The sequence below is a fragment of the Apodemus sylvaticus genome, chromosome 5 (assembly GCF_947179515.1).
Source record: "Apodemus sylvaticus chromosome 5, mApoSyl1.1, whole genome shotgun sequence".
Taxonomy (NCBI): Eukaryota; Metazoa; Chordata; class Mammalia; order Rodentia; family Muridae; genus Apodemus; species Apodemus sylvaticus.
Window position 1 is genome coordinate 125,397,721 of NC_067476.1, and position 20,954 is coordinate 125,418,674.

General features: G+C 38.1%; 1 protein-coding gene across 11 annotated transcripts in view; it reads left to right on the forward strand.

The window, feature by feature from the left end:
• Positions 1 to 20,954, forward strand: part of Macrod2 (mono-ADP ribosylhydrolase 2) — a 2,114,706-nt gene that overhangs the window by 2,023,154 nt on the left and 70,598 nt on the right. For all 11 annotated transcript variants that reach the window (XM_052183754.1, XM_052183758.1, XM_052183755.1 and 8 more), the window contains 2 exons: positions 13,154 to 13,228; positions 13,874 to 13,966. In XM_052183754.1, the coding sequence (XP_052039714.1) occupies positions 13,154 to 13,228; positions 13,874 to 13,966 (168 nt within the window). The remainder of the gene's footprint in view (positions 1 to 13,153; positions 13,229 to 13,873; positions 13,967 to 20,954) is intronic.

Here is a 20,954-nt window from a genome sequence, read left to right on the forward strand (position 1 = left end):
AGGTAAAAAGAACATCTAAAAAATAGTCATCAAGTAAACACTTTCCTGATGGATGAGTTTCCAGTAGATACAGTGAAAATGCAAAGAGAATGCAACCAAGAAATAGTCTGCGAAGAACTGTAAAACCCTGTAGGAAAAGCATGTTTCAAGAATATGAACTAATTAAGGCTATTTTACAGGGCATAAAAAGAAGGTCTGCAGGGATAGAAAATACTGGTTCCAGGTAGAATGTTAGAGATACATGAAAAAGTTAAGAGGAAGGTAAATTAAATATAAGCAAGCCTTGTTTATTCTCTTAGAAATCAAAAGTAGTGTCTCCCTCCATTAGTTTTGTTTTTACCTGTTGTCACTGAGAGTAAAGGTGCTAGTAAATAAGTCTCAGTGGCCTTCAAAAGTCAGAAAAGGGAGTGAGCCCTGTGTCAGATAATTGCCTGAAGGGTTTCCAGGCCACGGCCCAGAGGGAAAGGGTTCAGGCAGAGGTTCAGTGGCTCCTTGCATCATGGACACAGAATTGAAAATCATAAAAGCTAAAGTGGAACTGTTGGTCAGCGTCTTGGAAGGATGGTGACACTGCAGACTGAGGCCAGTTGAGCATGTGTCAAAGACAGTTGCCCAAGCTCAGATAAAAGATGCTAAAGGATTTAATGGTGTTGATTGAGCTTCAGTGATTGGGGTGGAGTTATTGACTGGGAGGGAACATGCCAGGGCTTCTGAACTGGATAGTTCTAAAAATATGTAGCTTTTATGTGTGTTTTAGAGGTTACCTTGAGTTATATACAACTTTGGGTTTTGTTGTCATTGTTATTGTTGTCTTTGCTTTTCTATACATTTGCTGCAATTTTAAAAACTGATTAAATGAGGGGCTGGAGAGATGGCTCAGTGGTTAAGAGCACTGACTGCTCTTTTGAAGGTCCTGAGTTTAAATCCCAGCAACCACATGGTGGCTCACAACCATCTGTAACAAGATCTGATTCCCTCTTTTGGAATGTCTGAAGACAGCTACAGTGTATTTACATATAATAAATAAATCTTTTAAAAACTGATTAAATGAAGGGAGGAAGAAACAAAAGGAAGGAAGGAAGGAAGGAAGGAAGGAAGGAAGGAAGGAAGGGAATGAATTGTTCATTTGTCTTTTGATCATGTGGTACTCATAACTTAGGTGATTCTAGAACACACAATGTAGCCTAAGCTAGCCTCTTATTTGTGGCAATCCTTCTCCCTCAGCCTTCCAATGTTGGCATTATAAGCATTAACCACCATGAATTACTAATGGTGGACTACCACACAAAGATTATAGCAGAGTGACCAAGTTACCTCATAAGGCTACCATCTTTAGAGGTAACACCCAAACTAAAAACTATGTTATGTCTCTAAGAATATAAATTCCATTTAAGAATATTCTTGAGAATTCATACTAATTGTGATGGTATGTTCCTGTATTAATTGTGGTGGCAGACACCTGTAGTCTTTTCACTTAGGATCTTGAGACCTGAAGATTACAAGTTCAGAGTGGGCAATAGAACAAGCCTCTATCTCAAAATACACACCCAAACCAAACTGTATAATAATCACAAATAGAATTAAAAGAAGGCATCTTACTTTCTTGATTTTTTCAAACTCATTCTGAATGTTAATGCATATCCAATAATTCATATAATAATAACTGTTATTAACATTGTAATGAATGCATACTGTGCCAAATGAGGAGACTGAAATACAAACACGTAGGCGTGAATATACAAACATGTAACTAGGTTATTTTATCAAGTCTAAGAATCAAAACAATTTAGTTAAATTCAATAAAATTGTTAAGCTTTAAAGGATAGAGTCAGGAAAAGGATGGGTACATTTGGGAAATAAACATCAAACAAGAACAAGAAAGATGGATTTGAAACCTATCTAGCCAAAAGTCTCAAAGAAGAAAGAGTTAGTCACTTTATAGCAATAAAAATTTGAGTCCCTCATTGAATATAACAGTGATGGGTCTTAATGTGTCAGAAGGTGAAGCAAGTTACAATACAAATCAAAACCTATTGGAAATACAGCAGGGAATTCACAGATATAATACGGTCAGCAATGATGGAACAAATAGACCAAGAATAAGGTAGAATGATTTTAGAATGTGATTAACAGTGTAGCCCTGCTGCAGGAGATGACGGGGAGATCAATAAAACAGACTAACGAGTCTAGGAGTAGGACCAGGTACACAGGCCGGCTGGCACTTCAAAGACAGATGGCTCGGTAAGTGACCTGAAGACAACTAGTTGGATATCTGGGAAAGAAGAGGAGGAACATAAACTCCAGCAGGAGCAAAGATGAAATATAAAAGTGATATAAAGTATTAGAGTAAAAGAAACAAAAGTTACTCAGCACTAAAAAGAATGAGCTTTCAAGACACAAGAAGAGAGGAAATTTAAGTGCATATTATTAGGTGAAAGAGGGCAATCGGGAAAGATTATTGGCCATATGAGTGCAGTTATATGACATTCAGACAGAAGCACAAAGACTGTAAAGATGAGTGGCTGCTAGGAGCAGGGTGGGTGGGGCAAAGATGACTGAGAAGGAGTCAGAGGAATCCAAGGACACTGAAAATACCCTCAATGACATTGTGGTGGCATCTGTTACCACGCATTAAGCCCACCTGGTGAAACGTGTAACACCCAAATGAACCCTGGTGTGAGAAAGTACTGTGTTAAAACCAGTGTAAGTTCAACACTTGTAGCAAATAAACCACTCAGGCTGTGAACGCAGACCCTGGAGGAAGCGAGGAGGCTTCCATCAGGAGTAGGGAGCATATGGTATATTTCTATACCTTGATTTTAATTTTGCTTTAAACCTACAGCATCTTTAAAATATAACCTTAAAATATCTTTGGTTTTCACACACATAATTTTATGTGAGTGAAAAAGATATATTAGATGAATTTGTAATGTATAGGTGTATGCTCATGTCTGCATATATCAGAAATAAAGGTGAGTTACTATGTCTAGTTATATAAATTTGATAAATTTGATTTGATATTTACTCTAAGCTTAGTCTCATCTGAATGATTAATATGTAATATTCTTAATTTAGAAAAAAAGCTCATATGTCAAGAAAAACAAAAAGTCAAGAACAACAAAAAATAATAGCTCAAGAGGAAAATAAGCAAGACTCAAGTTACTCAGCCTTACTTAATAAGATATGAAAAATAGATTCTCTTAACTCTTTACTTTTTTGAAAAAGGGAACATAAAATGGGAATAGTCTACCTTCTCTTTTTACATAATTGAAAACATATGAAATTGGTTGAAAAAGCTTTTGAACAGACTCATTCACTATTAATGAAAGGTCATCAATTTACCACCAATAGATTTGACATAACCTATTAAAACACATAGAGATGTTTACTCATAAATTATCCATTACAATATTAACAGCATTTAATAGTACAGGCAAATCATTTAAAACACCCCAAAAATGAATTCAACGTGGAATATTATCCACCTTTCAACATACCGTTGTGAAAAGGTGGATGATTTTAGAAAAATATGAAATAAGATCAGGAAATAAAGGATTATTTTGACCACAAGATATATTTACAAAGCTACACATATGCACCCACACAGATATACCAGTATGTGCCTATACATTGCATGTTTGTTTATACATGTGCACACACACACACACACACACAAGAAAACTATCAATTCACAATTGTAAAAGTGGCCATCCCTGTATTGTAAAATCATGTACAATTCTCAATACATACAGGCATTGTATCCACAGTAAAATTGCAGTTGTTGTAACTACAAGGAAAATTATTTTACAAGTGATTTACATTAGAAGAATCAGTTTTATGGACCCTAGAGGAATACCAAGATCTTTAGAAGATAATCAAATATATGTTAGTATAGTTTCATCTTTAGCTTTTAATCTGGGACATTTAGACATGGCAAAGACTCAGTGCTAAATATTAGCAGCAAAATTGAACAAAAAGACATGATTTTGTTAAGACAAATGTCAAAGAAGCAAAGTCTCTATTCCTAGAAAAATCTGAGCATCTAATAGCCTGCAAACCATACAGCTGTATTGTCCCCTTTGTCTCCAGAGAGTCCATTCACACAGTGAGTTTAGGTTTAGCCCCTAGAAATACTTCAAATCCAGACTGATGTCCCCAGACTAATTTTTATGCAAATTAATCAAAGCTAAAGCATTAGTTTGAGCCAAACTTAATTATCAGGGCTTGAAAAAACAATCATGTGATCCATTTCTGAAGAAAAGTGAATGGAGTTGTGGATTATCTGTTCTAATGCCTCTCCCCTTAGTATGGGTGGTTGAGTTTGCTGTATGAAAAATATATACATAAACTATGAAATCCTTTGTGTTCTTTTGTCTCCTCTGCCAGGAGGATCAGGCCAGAGGGCTGTGGGGATTCTACTACACTGAATTTAAGGCAAACAAAGCTGGCCCCATGGGGCCAAGAAAGCAGGAAGAATAGCTGGGCCTGAGTGGCTAGAACACAGCTGTCTCTCTTCAACACGGGGGCCAGGGGCAGTGTGCAGGAGCTCACACATATTCTTTTGCCTTTGGAGTGTCCGATCCTGGCGGGCGCTGGATTGAGCAGACGGCATCATTCTTAAATTTCAAAGCTGAAGACTTTATGTCACCTTCAATTTTCACACCACATTTCAGTGGGGAGAAATGAGAAAACAATAGAAAGTATAGATTTCTATTCAGGAAATGACTGCCAAAATATACTACGCACTCAGGTGAAACTGCCCAAGAGTAGAGACGCATGAAGAGGGCAGAGAAGAAAAATATTCCCTCCGAAGCACTGAAATGACCGTTCAGGTTGTCAGTGAAGGTCAGGCCTTATAGTCAAGGCAATCCTGCTGTTTGCCCAGAGTGACCCATCTCCCCACCCCTCCCCCTTACACACACACACACACACACACACACACACACACACACACACACACACACCGTCCTGCCTCCCATTGGTACTCAGACAGACCTAACCTTCTCAGCAGTGCCTGGCTCTATGGCATAGTGATTGTTCCAATATTGAAGTCAGTACAGCACGGAGACTCTCAGCAGATGTAGTGATTCTGCTCCAAGAACTCCCTGCTCTTTCCACACTGAGGCCACATATGACTTAAAGAATCCAGAAAGGACCGGGTATGATGAGCACCTTTGATGGTCATGCCCCCACGTCCACAGAGATAGAGAGTGCTGCCCCCTCCGTTAGCAGTGAAGGGTGTCTGTCTGTCTGTCGGCATCATTCACTAGATAGACTGGGCACCATCAGAACATCGGACAGGAGCCTAAAAGATTGCCTATCACCACAGCCATTTCTCATCCATAAATGATGATCCAGAGAAGTTGAAGTCTAACGTCCTGCTCAGCTTTAGTCTGAAAACAACAGTGTTTGGAACAATATGAAGTGTGGAGCCCGGGGGAGCATAAGGTGCTTACTGTACTAAAGGATGGAAAGAAAGTAAGCTGTAGTCCCTGACAACTGTGCTGCTGACTGTGAGGAGTGATGCAATGGAGGGCCAGTTAAGTGGACAGTTGTTGTTGCTGTGTTATGCTAAGTGTGGGCATGGAAGATGAGAATAAGATAAATTGTCTGTCTGTGCAACATGCACAATCTAATGAGAGAAGAAAACACAGGTACAACTGCATTAAAGTGTAAAAGGAATCTTAACAGAGAAGAAGTCCAGTGAATGACAGTCTTATACAAAACCTGACTCCTACTTCAAGAGATAAGATATTTATTTTGGCACCAAATATGAGAGATCATGACTCAGGAATATAGATTCAGTTAACCCCATATTCGAATTTTTCCTAATTGTCTCAATAGCCTGTTCATTAAACCATTTTCTTATCAAACTATATATCACCACAAAGACAAAGACACATTTTATACCTTTTTGATTTCCTAAGCATATACTTTCCAAAAGTGTATTTACTTAGTTCAGTCTCCTTGTCTATGTTTTGTGTTTTCAAGATCTTATCTTTATTACTTTTTAATTGTGTGTGTGAGGGTATGAGCTCTCATGACCGAGCACACATGCATGAGTGTGCAGGGCACCATAGAAGCCAGAAGAGGAGGGTGTCAGATCCTCTGGGGCTGGAGGTACAGGTGATGATGAGCTCAGGGCGATGGGAACTTAACTCAGGTCCTCTCTCAGCGTAGTACAAACTCTTAGCTGCTGGGCCATCTCTCCAGCTCCTACTTTTCTATTTTTAAATCAATTTTTTGTAGTGACTGAGAATAGGTATCTAGGTAAATTGTTTGCTAGGAAACAAACTGAAAAATAGACTTTTTTTTTATTTTGCTTGATTCAATCTTTCCATTTGGCCATTCTGACGTTCATACCTCTAGGTATTTACTAGAGAAGATCTAGAATTAAAAAACCCATAGTTCCTTTTTTATTTTTTTTAACAGAAATGAAGTTAATGTTCTCTCTCTTTATTCCTTGAGGCTGATTTTGTAACCCTAATTTTATGACTTTACATTTATCATTAATAAATGTCACTTTGTTTCACTTTAACAAATGTTTCCAATGTTAGCAGTCAATATATCGTTTCCCTCTCAACTTTCCTTCATCTAAAAGTGCTTTAAAAAAAAAAAAGATAGAACTCGGTTTAATGTCTTCCTGGAAAGAACCTTTTTTCATGTGGGATGCCTGTGTTTTTGCAACTGTAAACATTTTGTGGACACCTCTCCTTAGACCTCACATAACCAACACCACTGGCACTTAACTCACAGCAGAGAAAACAGCTGCTCTCTCTTATATATTCAACAGTGATAAAGATGAAACTGGCCTGAAGACTTTTTTATTGCTTACTACAACTTCTCAGATAATTTTATGACAATAGTAACAGTATATCATCTAAAGAATGAAGGGAACAAATACAGTTCTCACACATCTCTGCCAGAGGTAAAGAGGGAACAGGTTCTTTTCTTAATTAATTAACTAATTCACTTTACTTGCAATTGCTCCCCCTTCCCCCAGAATCCCTTCCCACTCCTCTTCTCCTCTGAGAGGGTGGACCCCCAGCCCTGACACATCAAGTCTCTGCAAGGCTAGGCACATCCTCTTCCACCTAAAACAACCAAGTTAGGGGAGCATATTCCACAGACAGGCAACAACTTTGGGGATAGCCCCTGCTCCAGTTGTTGGGGGATCCACATAAAGACTGAGCTACACATCTGCTATATATATGCAGGAGATGCCTGCGCCATCCTCTGTATGGCCTTTGATTGGTGCTTCAGTTTCTGAGAGTCCCCCAAGGGTCCAGGTTAGTTGACTATTGGTCTTCCTGTGGAGTTCCTATCCTCTATGGCTCACAGTTCTTCCCCTAACTGTTTCATAAGACCAACAGATTATTAACAGGGTCAGGCATTGGTTCTTGCCCATAGAATGGGTCTCAAGTTGGGCCAGTCACTGGTTGGCCATTCCTTCAGTCTTTGTTCCATCCTTGTCCCTGCATTTCTTGTAGACAGGATAGATTTGGGGGTGGAAAGTTTTGTGGGTAGTTTGGTGTCTCTATGGCTCCAATGGTTCCTGCCTGGCTCCAGGAGGTGGCCTTCTCAGGCTTCATTATCCCCATGATGTGAGTCTCAGCTAAAGTCAGCCCCATTGATCCCTGGAGAGTTTCCTCTTCCCAGGTTTCTGGCAGGTCTGTGAGATGCCCCTCAACCCCCCCCCCCACCATCTCTAACAGCTGCAGATTTCCATTCATTCTCCTGGACTTCTGGAACTCTCTCCAGTCTCTCCCCACATTGATCCTGAACCCTCCACACTCCCCTCACCCTTCCCTCTTCCACCGAGGTCGAGGTCCCTCCCTCCATCAGCCTGCTATGACTACTTTATTTCCACTCCTAAGTAAGATTCAAGCATCCTTGTTTGGACCATTCCTCTTGTTTAGTTTCTTTAGGTCTGTGGAGTAGAGTGTTGGTATCCTTTATTTTATAGCTATATCCATTTATAAGTGAGTACTACCATGCATGTCCTTTTGGGTCTGTCTTCCTCAGGGTATTTTCAAGTTCCATTCATTTGCCTGTAAAATTCATGATGAATTTGGTTTTAATAGCTGAATAGTATTTCCTTGTGTAGATGTACCGCATTTTGTTTATCCATTTTTCAGTTGAGGAACATCTAGGTTGATTTTAGATTCTGGCTATTATAAAGAAAGCTGCTATGAACATAGTTGAGTGTTACTATACCGCAAGTGTCCCTGTGGTATAGTAGATCTCTGTTTCGTATATGCCCAGGAGTTGTATAGCTGGGTCTTGAGGTAGAGCTATTCTGAGTTTTCTGAGAAACCACTAAACTGATTTCCAAAGTGATTGTACAAGTTTGCACTCCCACCAGCAATGGACAAATTGTTCCCCTTTCTCCACTTTCTCACAAGCATATTGTATCACTTGAGATTTTAATCTTAAATTATTCTGGCAGATATAAAATGGATGGTATCACAGGGTAGTTTTGATTTGCATTTCTCTCTTTTTTTAATATTTTTTATTTTCTATATTCTTTGTTTACATTCCAAATGATTTCCCCTTTCCAGGATCCCCCCTCCCCATAATTGCATTTCTCTGATGGCAAAGGCTGTTGTAGCATTTCTTTAAGTGTTTCTCAGTCATTTGAGATTCCTCTATTGAGAATTCTCTAGTTCTGTACCTCATTTTGGGGGGAGGCTATTTGCTGTCTAATTTCTTGAGTTTCTATAGAGGTCTGTTAAGGTTATTTGATTTATAACCTCTGTTACTTCATTATGTCTCTGCTTAGTTTTTGTCTGGATGACCTGTTGATTGGTGAGAGTGGAGTATTGAAGACTCCTACTATTAATGCGTGGGATTCAATGTGTGATTTAAGCTTTAGCAATGCTTCTTTTACAAATGTGGATGCCCTTGTGTTTGGGGTATAGATGATCAGAATTGAGATATCATCTTGGTAGATTTTTCCCTTGATGAGAATAAAGTATTCTTCCCTGTTTCTTTTGATTGATTTTGTTTGAAATCTGTTTGATTAGATATTAGAAGACTACTCAAGCTTGCTTCTTGGGTCTCTTTTCTTGGAAACCTTTTTTTTTTCTTCATCTCTTTACTCCAAGGTAATGTATATATTTGTTGCTGAAATGTGTTTCTTATATGCAGCAGAATGTTGGGTCCTATTTTTTAATCCATTCTGTTAGCCCGCATCTTTTGCTGTAGGGAGATTTTAATGACCAGTGATTGTTACTTCCTGTTATTTTAATATTGGTGGGGTTAGTGTGTATGTTTTTGTGTGCTTCCCTTGTTTTTTTTTTCTGGCATGGAATTACTTATTTCCTGTGTTTTCTTAGATGCAGTCATCCTTCTTGGTTTGTATTTTTCTTCTGTTATTCTGTAGAGCTGGATTTATATGCCGATATTTTTAAATTTTTATTTGTCTTGAAATATCTTGTTTTCTTCATCTATGGTAATAGAGAATATTGTTGGGCATGGTAGTCTAGGTTGTCCTCTGTGGTTTTTTAGAGGGTGCAAGATAACTGTCTAGGCCCTTCTAGCTATTAGAGTCTATGTTGAAAAGTCAGGTGTAATTCTGATAGGTTTGCTTTTGTGTGTTACCTGCCCTTTTCCCGTTACCACTATTAATCTTCTTTCTTTGTTCTATAGATTTTGTGCTTTGATTATCATGTGATAGGAGGACTTTTTTCTTTCTGTTCTAGTTTAATTGGTGTTCTATATGCTTCTTGTATGTTTATAGGCATTTCTTTCTTTAGTTTGGGAAAGTTTTCTTCTATGATTTTTTGGGGCCTTGGAGCCAGGACTCTTTACCTTCTTCTATTCATATTTTTATTAGGTTAGGTCTTTTCATGGTATCCCAGATTTTCTAGATGTTTTCAGTCATGATGTTTTTTAGATTTAACATTCTCTTTGACTGATGTATGGTTTCTTCTATTGTATCTACATCTGAGATGCTCTCTTCCATCGCCTGTGTTTTATTGGTGATGCTTGCATCTGCTTTTCCTGTACACTCGTCCCTAGGTTTTCCATCTCCACGAGTCCCTCAGTTTGTGTTTTCTTTATTGGTTCTACTTCCACTTTCAAGTATTGCACAGTTTTATGTGTTTCTTCTACCTGTTTGATGGTATTCTCATGATTCCTTTAAGGAACTTACTCATTTCCTCTTTAAAGGCCTCTATCATTTTTATAAGATTGGATTAAAGGGGATTTTCTTATGCTTCAGTTGTGTTAGGATATCTGAGGCTTACTGTAGAAGAGCAGTTGTGCTCTGAAGGTGTCATATTGCCTTGGCTTTTGTTAATTGTGTTCTTTTGAGGGCCTTTAACTTTCTGGATGGCTTTGGTCCCTAGATGTTTCTGTTGTAGTAGGCACTGGGAGGGAGAATTAGCCTGTATGGTCCTGGTATAGCAGGCCTCTGATGGGTATCCTCGGGTTAGATGGTTCCTGTTCTGCAGGTATTTATGGATCAGTACCTGTGGGTCTGTATGGTTCAGGAGCCAATGATCCAAGGAAGCTAGGCAAAGAGGTGGAGGAAGATTGGATGTTCGCCTGGTCAGAGCAGCTTGGCATGCCCAGAGGACTCAGTGAGCAGGGAAGATGGGTGTAGGGAGGGAATCCTAATGTGTATGGTTCCAGATCAGCATGTGTGATGAAGTAGGCAGAGGGGTGGCAGGAGAATGGAGGTCTGTTAGGGATAGCAGTCTACTCAGGGAAGCTGGGTGCTGCCCAAAGGACTTATCGGTGGGCAAAGGAAATGGGTTCAGGAAGGGAACCTAACCTGTATGGTTCCATGTCAACTGGTCTGATGGAAGTGGGCAAAGAGGTGGTGAGAAAATGGCAGTCTGGTTATCACAGGGAAGGGGAAGTTGGAATAGACTTTTTAACCATATTGTTTCATATGATCAAATACACCTAAGAAAGCAGTTCCAAGTTATTTAGCAATTTCACTTCTGGGTGACGTTTAAATGACATGAATACATTTTTCCACATAGGAACACACTGAAATGTTTTGGCACTGTTATTCAGAATAGTCCCAAATTACTCAATTTCATATGGCATCATGTCTTCAGACTAGACAAAGCCACTATTGCTAGAAGAAATTTTTAGCTGAGAGAGATTACACATATGGAGATAGTCGAGAGAATATATGTGAAGAGTCACCAATACCTCTAATTATGATTTGTGTGTTTTGCTCTATACATTTAAATGTTAAACAGTAAAATAATATTGTCAAGAAAAGCATAAAAATAAAATATCATTATAGTCACACAGAGCTGGTGATGTCTTTAGAGGCCAGAATGACTGTCACAGTGCTTTTTTCAGAGGCAGGTTCAGTGGGCAGGGATAATAGATGCGGAGTGCCTGGGTAAAGTCTGCAGTCCCGCGGTGCCTGTAAGCCAGGACTTCACAGGCATTAGCATATATAGGTTCAAATGGAGATCCTGAAAGAGACATGTAGGTCATAATTCTGTATGAGTAGAGCGAAGCCTGAAAGCTTTTAAAACCTTTCTAGATAATTCCATTGTTGCTTGTCAATGGACCATAATTTGGGGATGAATAAGGAAGAGCAAGAGGAAAGGTTTGGGTCAAATCCACATTTTAAAAGTCCTCTTTGCTAGCAATTTAAAACTTAGATAATGCGGGGTCGGGGAGAAAAAGAAAAGAAACAAAGTTCCAGCCTTATGTACCCTAAGCCAGAAAAGGGGAAGGAGAGCAGAAAATGAGAAAAGAAACATTTTTAAGGCACCATCCATATTCAGGACATCACTGAACTATGGGGATGATGGGACAAAGTTATCTAGGACATCTTGAGCATTCTAAGTTCAGCTACCACAGGTAAATAAATAGTAATGTTCATTATTTCATCAGATCTTTAGATCAAAAACAAGCTCACAAGGAACTGATGTCATTAAAACAAAACTGGTGTTTGGCTTGTTTTTGTTTCTGGTTTTGTATTTTGTTTGGGGGTTATACTGGCAGAGAAGAAACTAAGAGGAAAGTGGATGGTAGGTGGTCTAAGAAAAGACTTATCAAAGCAGAGGATGTGAGACGAAGGGTTATCTAAGTCAGCATTACTGCATAACAAATATGCCCTAAAATTCAGTGGCTTTCAAGAAGATGTGTTGTGTTCAGGCCTGGCTCCTCTTGACTCTACTCCAGATCAAGAACACATTCTGCTCAGTGCAGGGAGCTGCAGGAAACTTGCAGTAGATCTTAAGCTTTTGCAAAAGATCATATGATGTCTGTGCTCTGGCCATTCCTAAACCAAGTCACATTTTAAAAAAAGGCCTGATGTGAATAGGATGCCCCCACTCTGTGTCTGACACAGACAGAAGAATATAAGCCTTTTTAGGGAGGTATAGGGATGAGATGATAGAACAATGTCACCAACACAGGAATATACCACTGCAAACATACCGGCTCTCACATGTCTGTTCTTTTTGTGCTTACAACCAATTTAAAGTCTAGGTTTGTTTATTATTTAAATTTAAACAATTAAACATTCTCAGTATAAAATCTTTCCTTATCTTGAGGCAAAAATGGACAGATTGCATAATCCTATCTTGGTGAGTATTTATATGTTCAAGACCCCACAGGGAGAAGTCAGGGGATGTGGAAGAAAAGCCTTCAGCCTTTCTTTGATCTTTTCTACATTCAGCCAATACCTAAAGGGATTGCTGAGATATTATCCTCGTCTATCCCTTACTCATCTTCCCATGTGCTGTTGATGAAGAAAGGAAATATGGGTAGTGTTTTAGTTTGGAGGGGTGATCCCAAATCTACAAAATCACTATCTCTTAGCAGATAAATGTTATCCATGTAGTCCAGAAAATGATCTTAAAATTTCAAGCCTCTCAGATCACTATCTGCAAATGTCCAGTTGACTGATGAGCTAAATACTAATTGTGTCAAGAAAAATAATAGGGATTTGTTTCTTTGTTTGCCCAAATTATCAGGATATTGCCACAGAAAATAATTGATGTAAGTTTAATTATTTGTAAGATGACATTGGTGCCCTCCAATTTCATTTTAAAGTACTCTTTGAATGTGAATAAAAGAAGGCATCTGAAGAATTTGTTCTTCAGACCTTGGATAAAGCTATGGACATAAACATCTTAATTCTTTTCTTTTTCAATCACTGTTCTGACAGGACAAGAAAATGACTCAACAAAGAGTGAGGGAAAAACTGAGACAGAATCTCCAAGCTCCTCTATGGAAACAGAAGGTACTGGAGCTGATTGTTGGAAGGAATGAGATGACTTCTCTATAGAAAGCATTTGTGTATGTGTGTGTGTGTGTGTGTGTGTGTGTGTGTGTGTGTGTGTGTGTGTAAAAATGAAAGTCTATAAATGTGTATGAGTATATGGGAAATTGTGGTATGTGTGACTGTGTGAGTACATGTATGTGTGTATGTGAGTCTGCATGTATATGTGACTCTCTCTCTCTCTCTCTCTGTCTCTCTGTCTCTCTCTGTCTCTGTCTCTCTCTGTGTGTGTGTATGTATGTATGTATGTATGTATGTATGTATGTATGTATGTATTAAAAATGAGAGTCTATGAATGTGTATGAATGTATGTAAGATTGTGATATGTGTGACTCTGAGTACATGTATGTGTGTGTGAGTCTCTGCATGTATATGTGAGTCTCTCTCTCTCTCTCTCTCTCTCTCTCTCTCTCTGTGTGTGTGTGTGTGTGTGTGTGTCTGTGTGTGTGTGTGTGTGTGTGTGTGTGAATGGAGAGCCAGCATTAGGCTTCATGTAAGTCTTATCTTGGAAGGTTATAAAAAGACTTTTTGCTTTGTACTTACTGTGTTTTCACAATGATTCCAACTTAAACATCCTTGAGTCTCTTTCTGTCTTCTTCCATTTAGACCTTTCACCAAATCAAGAAGATTCCACAATTGTGGATCATCCAGAAGTGATCCCCCTGATAGATGACCAAGAACCACAGGAAGGTGGAGAAGGTAGGAATGTTCCTGAACTAACCTTCACAGAGAGGGTATGTGAACACCTGCCTAGAATCCAAGGACCAAAGCTGTCCTCCACAGAGGCAGCCAGAAAAGGGAGAGATGAATACATCTATGACCTTACACTTGTTTTTGAAACTAGAGTAAAATCCAGAAGTAACAAAAGTTGTTATTGACAATACCTCTGTCTTTCTAAATTAAATAAAGGTGTACTTGATATTTTTAAATTTTAATTTAAAATTTGAAACTCTAACATTGAGAAAGTATGTAAGAAATCAAAAACATAAAATAGAGGGATGAAATCCTAGGAAAAATGATATGGCTTTAGAACAAATAGATCAAACCTGTACTAATTTCATCCTGCCTTCCTTTGAATGATGATATTTAAAGAAGCATGGGAAAGTCCTTGTACTTTGAACCTTCTAAGTTGCAAACCTTGTCTGATAATCCTAGAATAGAATAATATTGAATCACATTTAAAAATTAAACTGAGTCATAAAGATTTCTACCATGATATAAGGTATAAATATTTTATAAATAATAAAATATCTGGGTGTAAAAGTATGGTATTGAAGAGAATTTTTATAAAAAAAAAATTAGGAGACAGGCTAGAGAGATGGCTCAAAGGTTAAGAGCACTGACTGCTCTTCCAGAGGTCCTGAGTTCAACCCAGAGCAACCATATGGTGGCTCGTGACCATCTGTAGTGGGATCTGATGCCCTCTTCTGGTGTGTCTGAAGACAAGGACACTGTACTCACATACATAAAATAAATCTTTATTTTAAAAACAGTCAGGGAAATTTAGTATTTACAGAATAAATGGAAGACTCTGATTCTTAAATGTCTCTTTATAAGGTTCATGGAATGATTTGTTACATCATCTTATAAGTCACCATGCTCTTAAATCAGTAGGTGTTTGCAATAGGAATAGCAGCATCATGACTCAGTAGACCTTGTTTGTGGAACACCGTGATCAATTTTTCTTCCAAATTAAAACACAGACATGATCTCAATTGTAGAATCAGGTCAATTTCAAGTATAATATCCAAGTTATGAACACTTCTTGGCAGGAACATTGATGTCATTTAATTGCTGAGCTACAGTAGTGATTTTGACACTTTAAAAAAAAAAACAATCCATTCTATTTATCTCACATTGCTCTACTTTTCTCTATGTGCTGTGTTCTTTTCAGTTACAAATCAGAGTTTAGTCTCATAGCACCATGTTTGCAGCAAGTCAAGTAAATGGCATCTCTGATATCTGGAGTTGCTTATCTGACAGTCATAAGAGAGAAACAATGCAACTTTCACTCAGATTCAGATCTACAATGTGATAAAAGAAATTAGTATATAAATATTCCAATATCTGAACATGCACATGAATCTGAAAATACAAATGGATTAAAGAATATTAAACAATTTACAAGTTCTTTTTTTTGTAATTTGACCTATAGTGGAAGTCCAATTCCTCATAGTCTCCTACTATGAAACTTTTATGCAATTATTGAAGTTCAATTTCCCCCTGTTCTCCGTAAGTCACCAACCCTTTTCTGTCTGTGTTGGAACAACATGTGGAAAGCCAAGGGCAAATTGAATGCATTACTTCTGTTATCTTATTCTTTACATCAGCAGAAAAGTGGAAAGCTATTCTGTTACATGTAAGAAAAGTGCTTATGCTGTACTTATGTTGCTAATAATAAGACAGACTAGGTAAATTTTAAGAAAGAGGCTCATGTGGGCTCACATTTCTGAAGGTATAAGGTCAAGGGCCTGCATCTGGTAAGGGTCTTCTAGTTGGAAGAGTCCTGAGATGATGCAAACATAACATGGAATGAGACACAGAATATATGGACATTTGTATATGCATGTATATGTGTGAATATCTATGTGTGAAGATAGATAGATAGATAGATAGATAGATAGATAGATAGATAGATAGATAGATAGATAACATGCTCATACATTCATTCCTAGTCTCTCGCTTTCCTTATAAATTCATTGGGATTCAATTATATAAGATTTATCCTAATGACTTTGACACACTTCCAAACACCACAGGCAAACTAAATTCCTACCCATTTAATTCCTGACAGTGGGTATTGAATTTTTGCATGTGAAGCCTTGGGAGATACTCAAGCCATCGTAGCCCCCCAAAAAAAGGAAGAGAAAATAAACTAGTGTCACACTGAGGAGGAACATTCCCATCAATGGCAACTGAGTGTCACTGGACTGTTGATCTACATCAGGGTGCTCATCTGTAGGACAGTGATGGCCAAAGTAGTAGACACACCATTTGCAGTGAACACTCATTCATGTGTCAAACACTTGCAGAAAGACATGGCGTATAAAGTATTTAGTCTTCAGCCCAGTTTGATGACTTGATGACAACGTGAAGAAGATCCACAAGGAAGTCCCCCAAGTCCATTCATTGCTGTCTATAACTATTGGAATCCATAAATGTGCGCATATACTACCACCTTCAGCAACAAATAATCGCTCACATTTGATTGACAGAAACACCTAAAGGTAGTAGAATACTGTTGTAGACTTCTAACCTGATGATATTTTTATCCTATAGAAATGGAACTATTAACAGATAATATGGTATAAGAGTTCTCTCACCTATGAACTGACTTTTCTTTGTTGCGATCTCAATCTTGTGTTTCACAAATAAGAAAACTATGATCTCTGTTTTCTTTTAAGCAAGATGCAGTGAGCTATTAGTCGTCCCCCATATGAAGTCAATGAGTAAATTCAAAGTGCTTACCATTTATTTTTCTGTATCTAGACTCTAATAGTTATTTTTAAAAATCTGCTTTGAAAACATTTTAAGAATCTCTCTCCAGGTTTTGTGTATACTCACAGAGGCATCTCTTAGTGGAAAGGTATGCATGTATATAAGAATTAGATATGAACAAAACAAATTGGTGCCCTGTCCTATTTGTAGAAATGTTCTTTGAATCTCAGAAAACACTCGCTCTCTTTTAATATGAGAATCTTTCTACTGAGACAGACAGTAGTTCCTTAAAAAGAAATCACACCAGGGGGAAAGAAAGTGCAACATCCGTCATTCACTTTGCAGCATTTTATAGGATTAGAAAATGTACATAATCGTCAGGACACATCTTCTATGGCTCCCAGGTGTATGAGCACAGATGTTGCAACATTAAGATTTGAAGTTAGCTCTACCAAAATATGGATTTTTAAAAGAAGGAAAATATTCAGCAGAAGTTCATGCTGATAAAATTACACAATAGCACAATGGACATCTTCCTGGGAGACCAGAACGACACCTTTTCAACAGACAGAAAGTGAGGTTTCGCATATGGCGGCTCTACTCATTCAGCCACATTGCCTCCTCCTAAATGAGGCCAGGTTTATGCTCTCCCAGCAGGATCTGCAGCAATTTTAAATCTAGAGAAATCACATCCTTTAGGTTAATAACTAAATAGGAGAGAGATACAGGAGATGCTTACTAAGAAGGATATCATGTTATTATATATAATATCATAAGAATTTTACTCCTAGTGAAATTAGGAATATTTTTTTCTCAAAGTCTCAATAATTTCAACATTGTACCATTATTAAAGGCAAAAGTTTTCATTTGTATTTCAGTATAGATGTTGGAATTTTTGTTCAAGGTTTACTGAGAGTACAGCCATTTCGGCTCAATTGTTTTTAATAGCAATTAATTAGTACAATGCGGAACAGCAATACTTTACCCATTTATTTAAGGCTGACCAAAGTTGTTTGGGAACTTCATGTGTACTGTAGCCTTTGGACTTCTTAGGGGAGCGATGAATATGGACAGGACTGCAGCTGCACTGTGACATGAGCCAGTGATGAGCATGATGCTTTGTCTCAATGCCCACACTTTGGCAACTGGCCAGCAGGACCAGGAAGGACATACAGGAGCCATGACATTTACCCCGACTGTGTGATTGCTGGCCAATCCTTTGACTTTTAAGAATTTCCACTTCTAAGGTAGTAATCAGAAACAGGGATGCAATAATAAAATTATAATTTATAATTTATTTAATTGTCAAAGCATGCCAACTCTGAAGGGCAGATGCTTGTTGAAAGAACACTGATAACCTTGGAAGCGATCATCAACAATGCAGTCAGAACTGAAATAGGAGGATGTCTCTACTTATTTTATTCTGTTGGTGAAAATGCAGAGGCTCTTAGGCCTGGCACAAAGATGGCTAGTTTAATCACATTCTGCATTCAGACCTATCCAGAACAGATCCCTTACTCTCTCTGAAGATACATGAGTGAGGAGATATGCCATTCTGCTTAACTTCAGTTTATAACAACTCTACTCAGAACCACTCCTTCTGTCGTCATGTCATCATTAACATCATCATCATAATCACCATCACTATCACCTTCTTCCCCTCCTCATCCTCTTCTTCCTCATCCTCTTCTTCCTCCTCCTCTTCTCTATCATCATCATCATTATCATCCTCATCTCTTTTTAAGTCTATAGCTCCTCTGGCCACTGTTGCATTTTTTTTCAATGAATACATAGTAGGCCAGCCACTTACTCTTCTGCTGCTACCAATCCAACCTGTTAAGGTTGTACCTTGTCTGTGGGACACCACTTCACCCCTCCAGTGTTTTCCATTACTGATGGCTGCCCATGCTGTTTTGTCTCTCCTTGGAAAGTGCCTTCTAGGCCAGCAATGTAGCCTCCTGTCATGTTGCTAACAGGGAGGCTTCTGTAGTCAGCCTGTGCTGTGCCAATGATACCTGGAGTAGTCAGGTTTTCTTTAGACTTGTGAAAAACATTATGTAAAATTGAATAATAAATCCTGCTCAGAACTAGCCTGGGTTTCTTGTTACAATCTCGCATCTTGAATAACAGATCATCTTTCTGGAACCTCCCATTTCAGAGACCCTGTGTTTCTTTTTCAACGAAGTCGGCTGAGTGATGCTGTGATTCTCACATTAGCAGTATCCTCACTCAGTCTCCGTGGGGCACTTTCACTCCGGTGACTTTCTTCTGTTACTTCATCTCCTTCTAACCTGACTTTCTAGCCAGAAAAATCTCAACTAAAATTTGTTTTAAGATAAATTCTAAATCAAAAGTCCCTGTGGAGACTTTTGGCAGATTCTAAAACGTTTCCTAGAACCCCTTCTCTGTGTTAAATACACTGAACATAAGAGTATAAATTTTTAACCTAAATTCTAAATTAATATGATTTTTAAAATGGTAAACTTTTTTATGTTTCAAATACAAAATAAAATGCACAGACTAGCTAGGAAGTCTTTTCATGCTCAATAATACTGCCCTTAATGTGTTTGTGTTTGTGTGTGTGTGTGTGTGCGTGCATGTGTGTAAATATAGAATCTGTCCAAACCTTCTAGTCAGCTGTCATTGCCTTGTCTTTTAAGATAAAAAGAAAAGTGGGTTTTATATATTATAAGAATTTGATGACATCTTGCTGTGTTCCTGATATTTCTTCAGAATGAGACTTCTAGTCAGGTGCCACACATCTGTCACTGCCACCTTCTCACTTCAGCCACACCTGTGTCTTCATCACAGTCCCCAGCTCACTGTGTCCCCAGCACACTGTGTCCCCAGCACACTGTGTCCCCAGAGATCACCGGGCCTCACATGCAGACACTCCACTACTTGGGCATCCCTCATTTCCTGGAGAACTGTGCTCTCAAAGGATGTATGTAAGCTTAAGAGAGTGTCAGGATCAGGTGTACAGTTGAGGACCAACTCATGCCTGCCTGAAGACTTCTCTAAGAACCCTCGAGCATCTGGCTCCATGCTGAGTCCTCTCTCTCCTGCTTTATCTACTCCCCTTGACTAATCTCTGTATTTCATTTACAATTAAATTTGCTTCAAGTCTAGGTTACTCTAGCCCTGGCCCAAGGCAGGTGACTCTACAACTGATGACTCATGGAAGCAATTTCCAAACTCAAAAAGATCTGTCTGTCCCTAAGTAGAATTCTAACTCCAGATGCTAAGCTTGTTCCTTTCTGAAATATTAGAGTTCTCAAACTCTGTATTTAAAGTGCCCAAGTTCTTATCACAAGTAATGAAAAGATTAACTTTTATTTGCATTTAAATCTAATATTTTATGATATATATTATCCTTAAGTATTCCATAAAATTAACTTCCTCTAAAGACAGCAAATATAAATTATTAACATTTTGTGACACTGTATTTAGATTACTCTCCAAGATGTTTTATAAGGCTGAATTGCAATTTTCAGAAAGATAGAATCATGACCATCATACAAATTAAATGTCTGCAAAGGATTTTATTTAAATCATTCACTAATAAAGAAAGCAGTGCTATATTAAAATCATATCAAGAGAACACTTGAAGAATATACATATGTACACACACACATATATATATATGTGCATATATATGTATATTACATAAATATTACAGAGGTTATAGTATATATATATTCTACAATACCTCTGTAATGAAGTAAAAGTAAATGAATATGTATATGCATCATGGTTATATGCATGGTTCACGCAGAATTATGAATTTTGAGTATTTCCCTTTTAATAAAACTCAGCAGCACTGAGGTTTTCAGAGTGGTTAATGTCAAAAAGGACAAAGAAAAACATCCCCCTCCCACCATGGACAAGTCATTGTCATTATTATGAAAAATTCATTTTTATTGTTATATTTTCGGTACACCAACTTCTTCTGTAGCTACGTAAAACAGTCCATTAAATAGAAAGTCTGAAAAATCCTAGCACATGAGCCTAGCATTAGATTATCCCACAAAGAGTACTAGGAGACAGACAGCTCAGCATCCCACTGAAATGAGACCAGGAATGCATCTCTCTGGCCCACTGTGAAATCTTAGGCAATTTCTTTCCTAATAGTATACTGAATATAAAATTGCCATTTTAACCCTTTCATCCACCTCACTGAATCCATGCTTGTTAACTATTTGATATGCATACCAGACCATGTTAAAATACTGATGTAGTATTACATGTT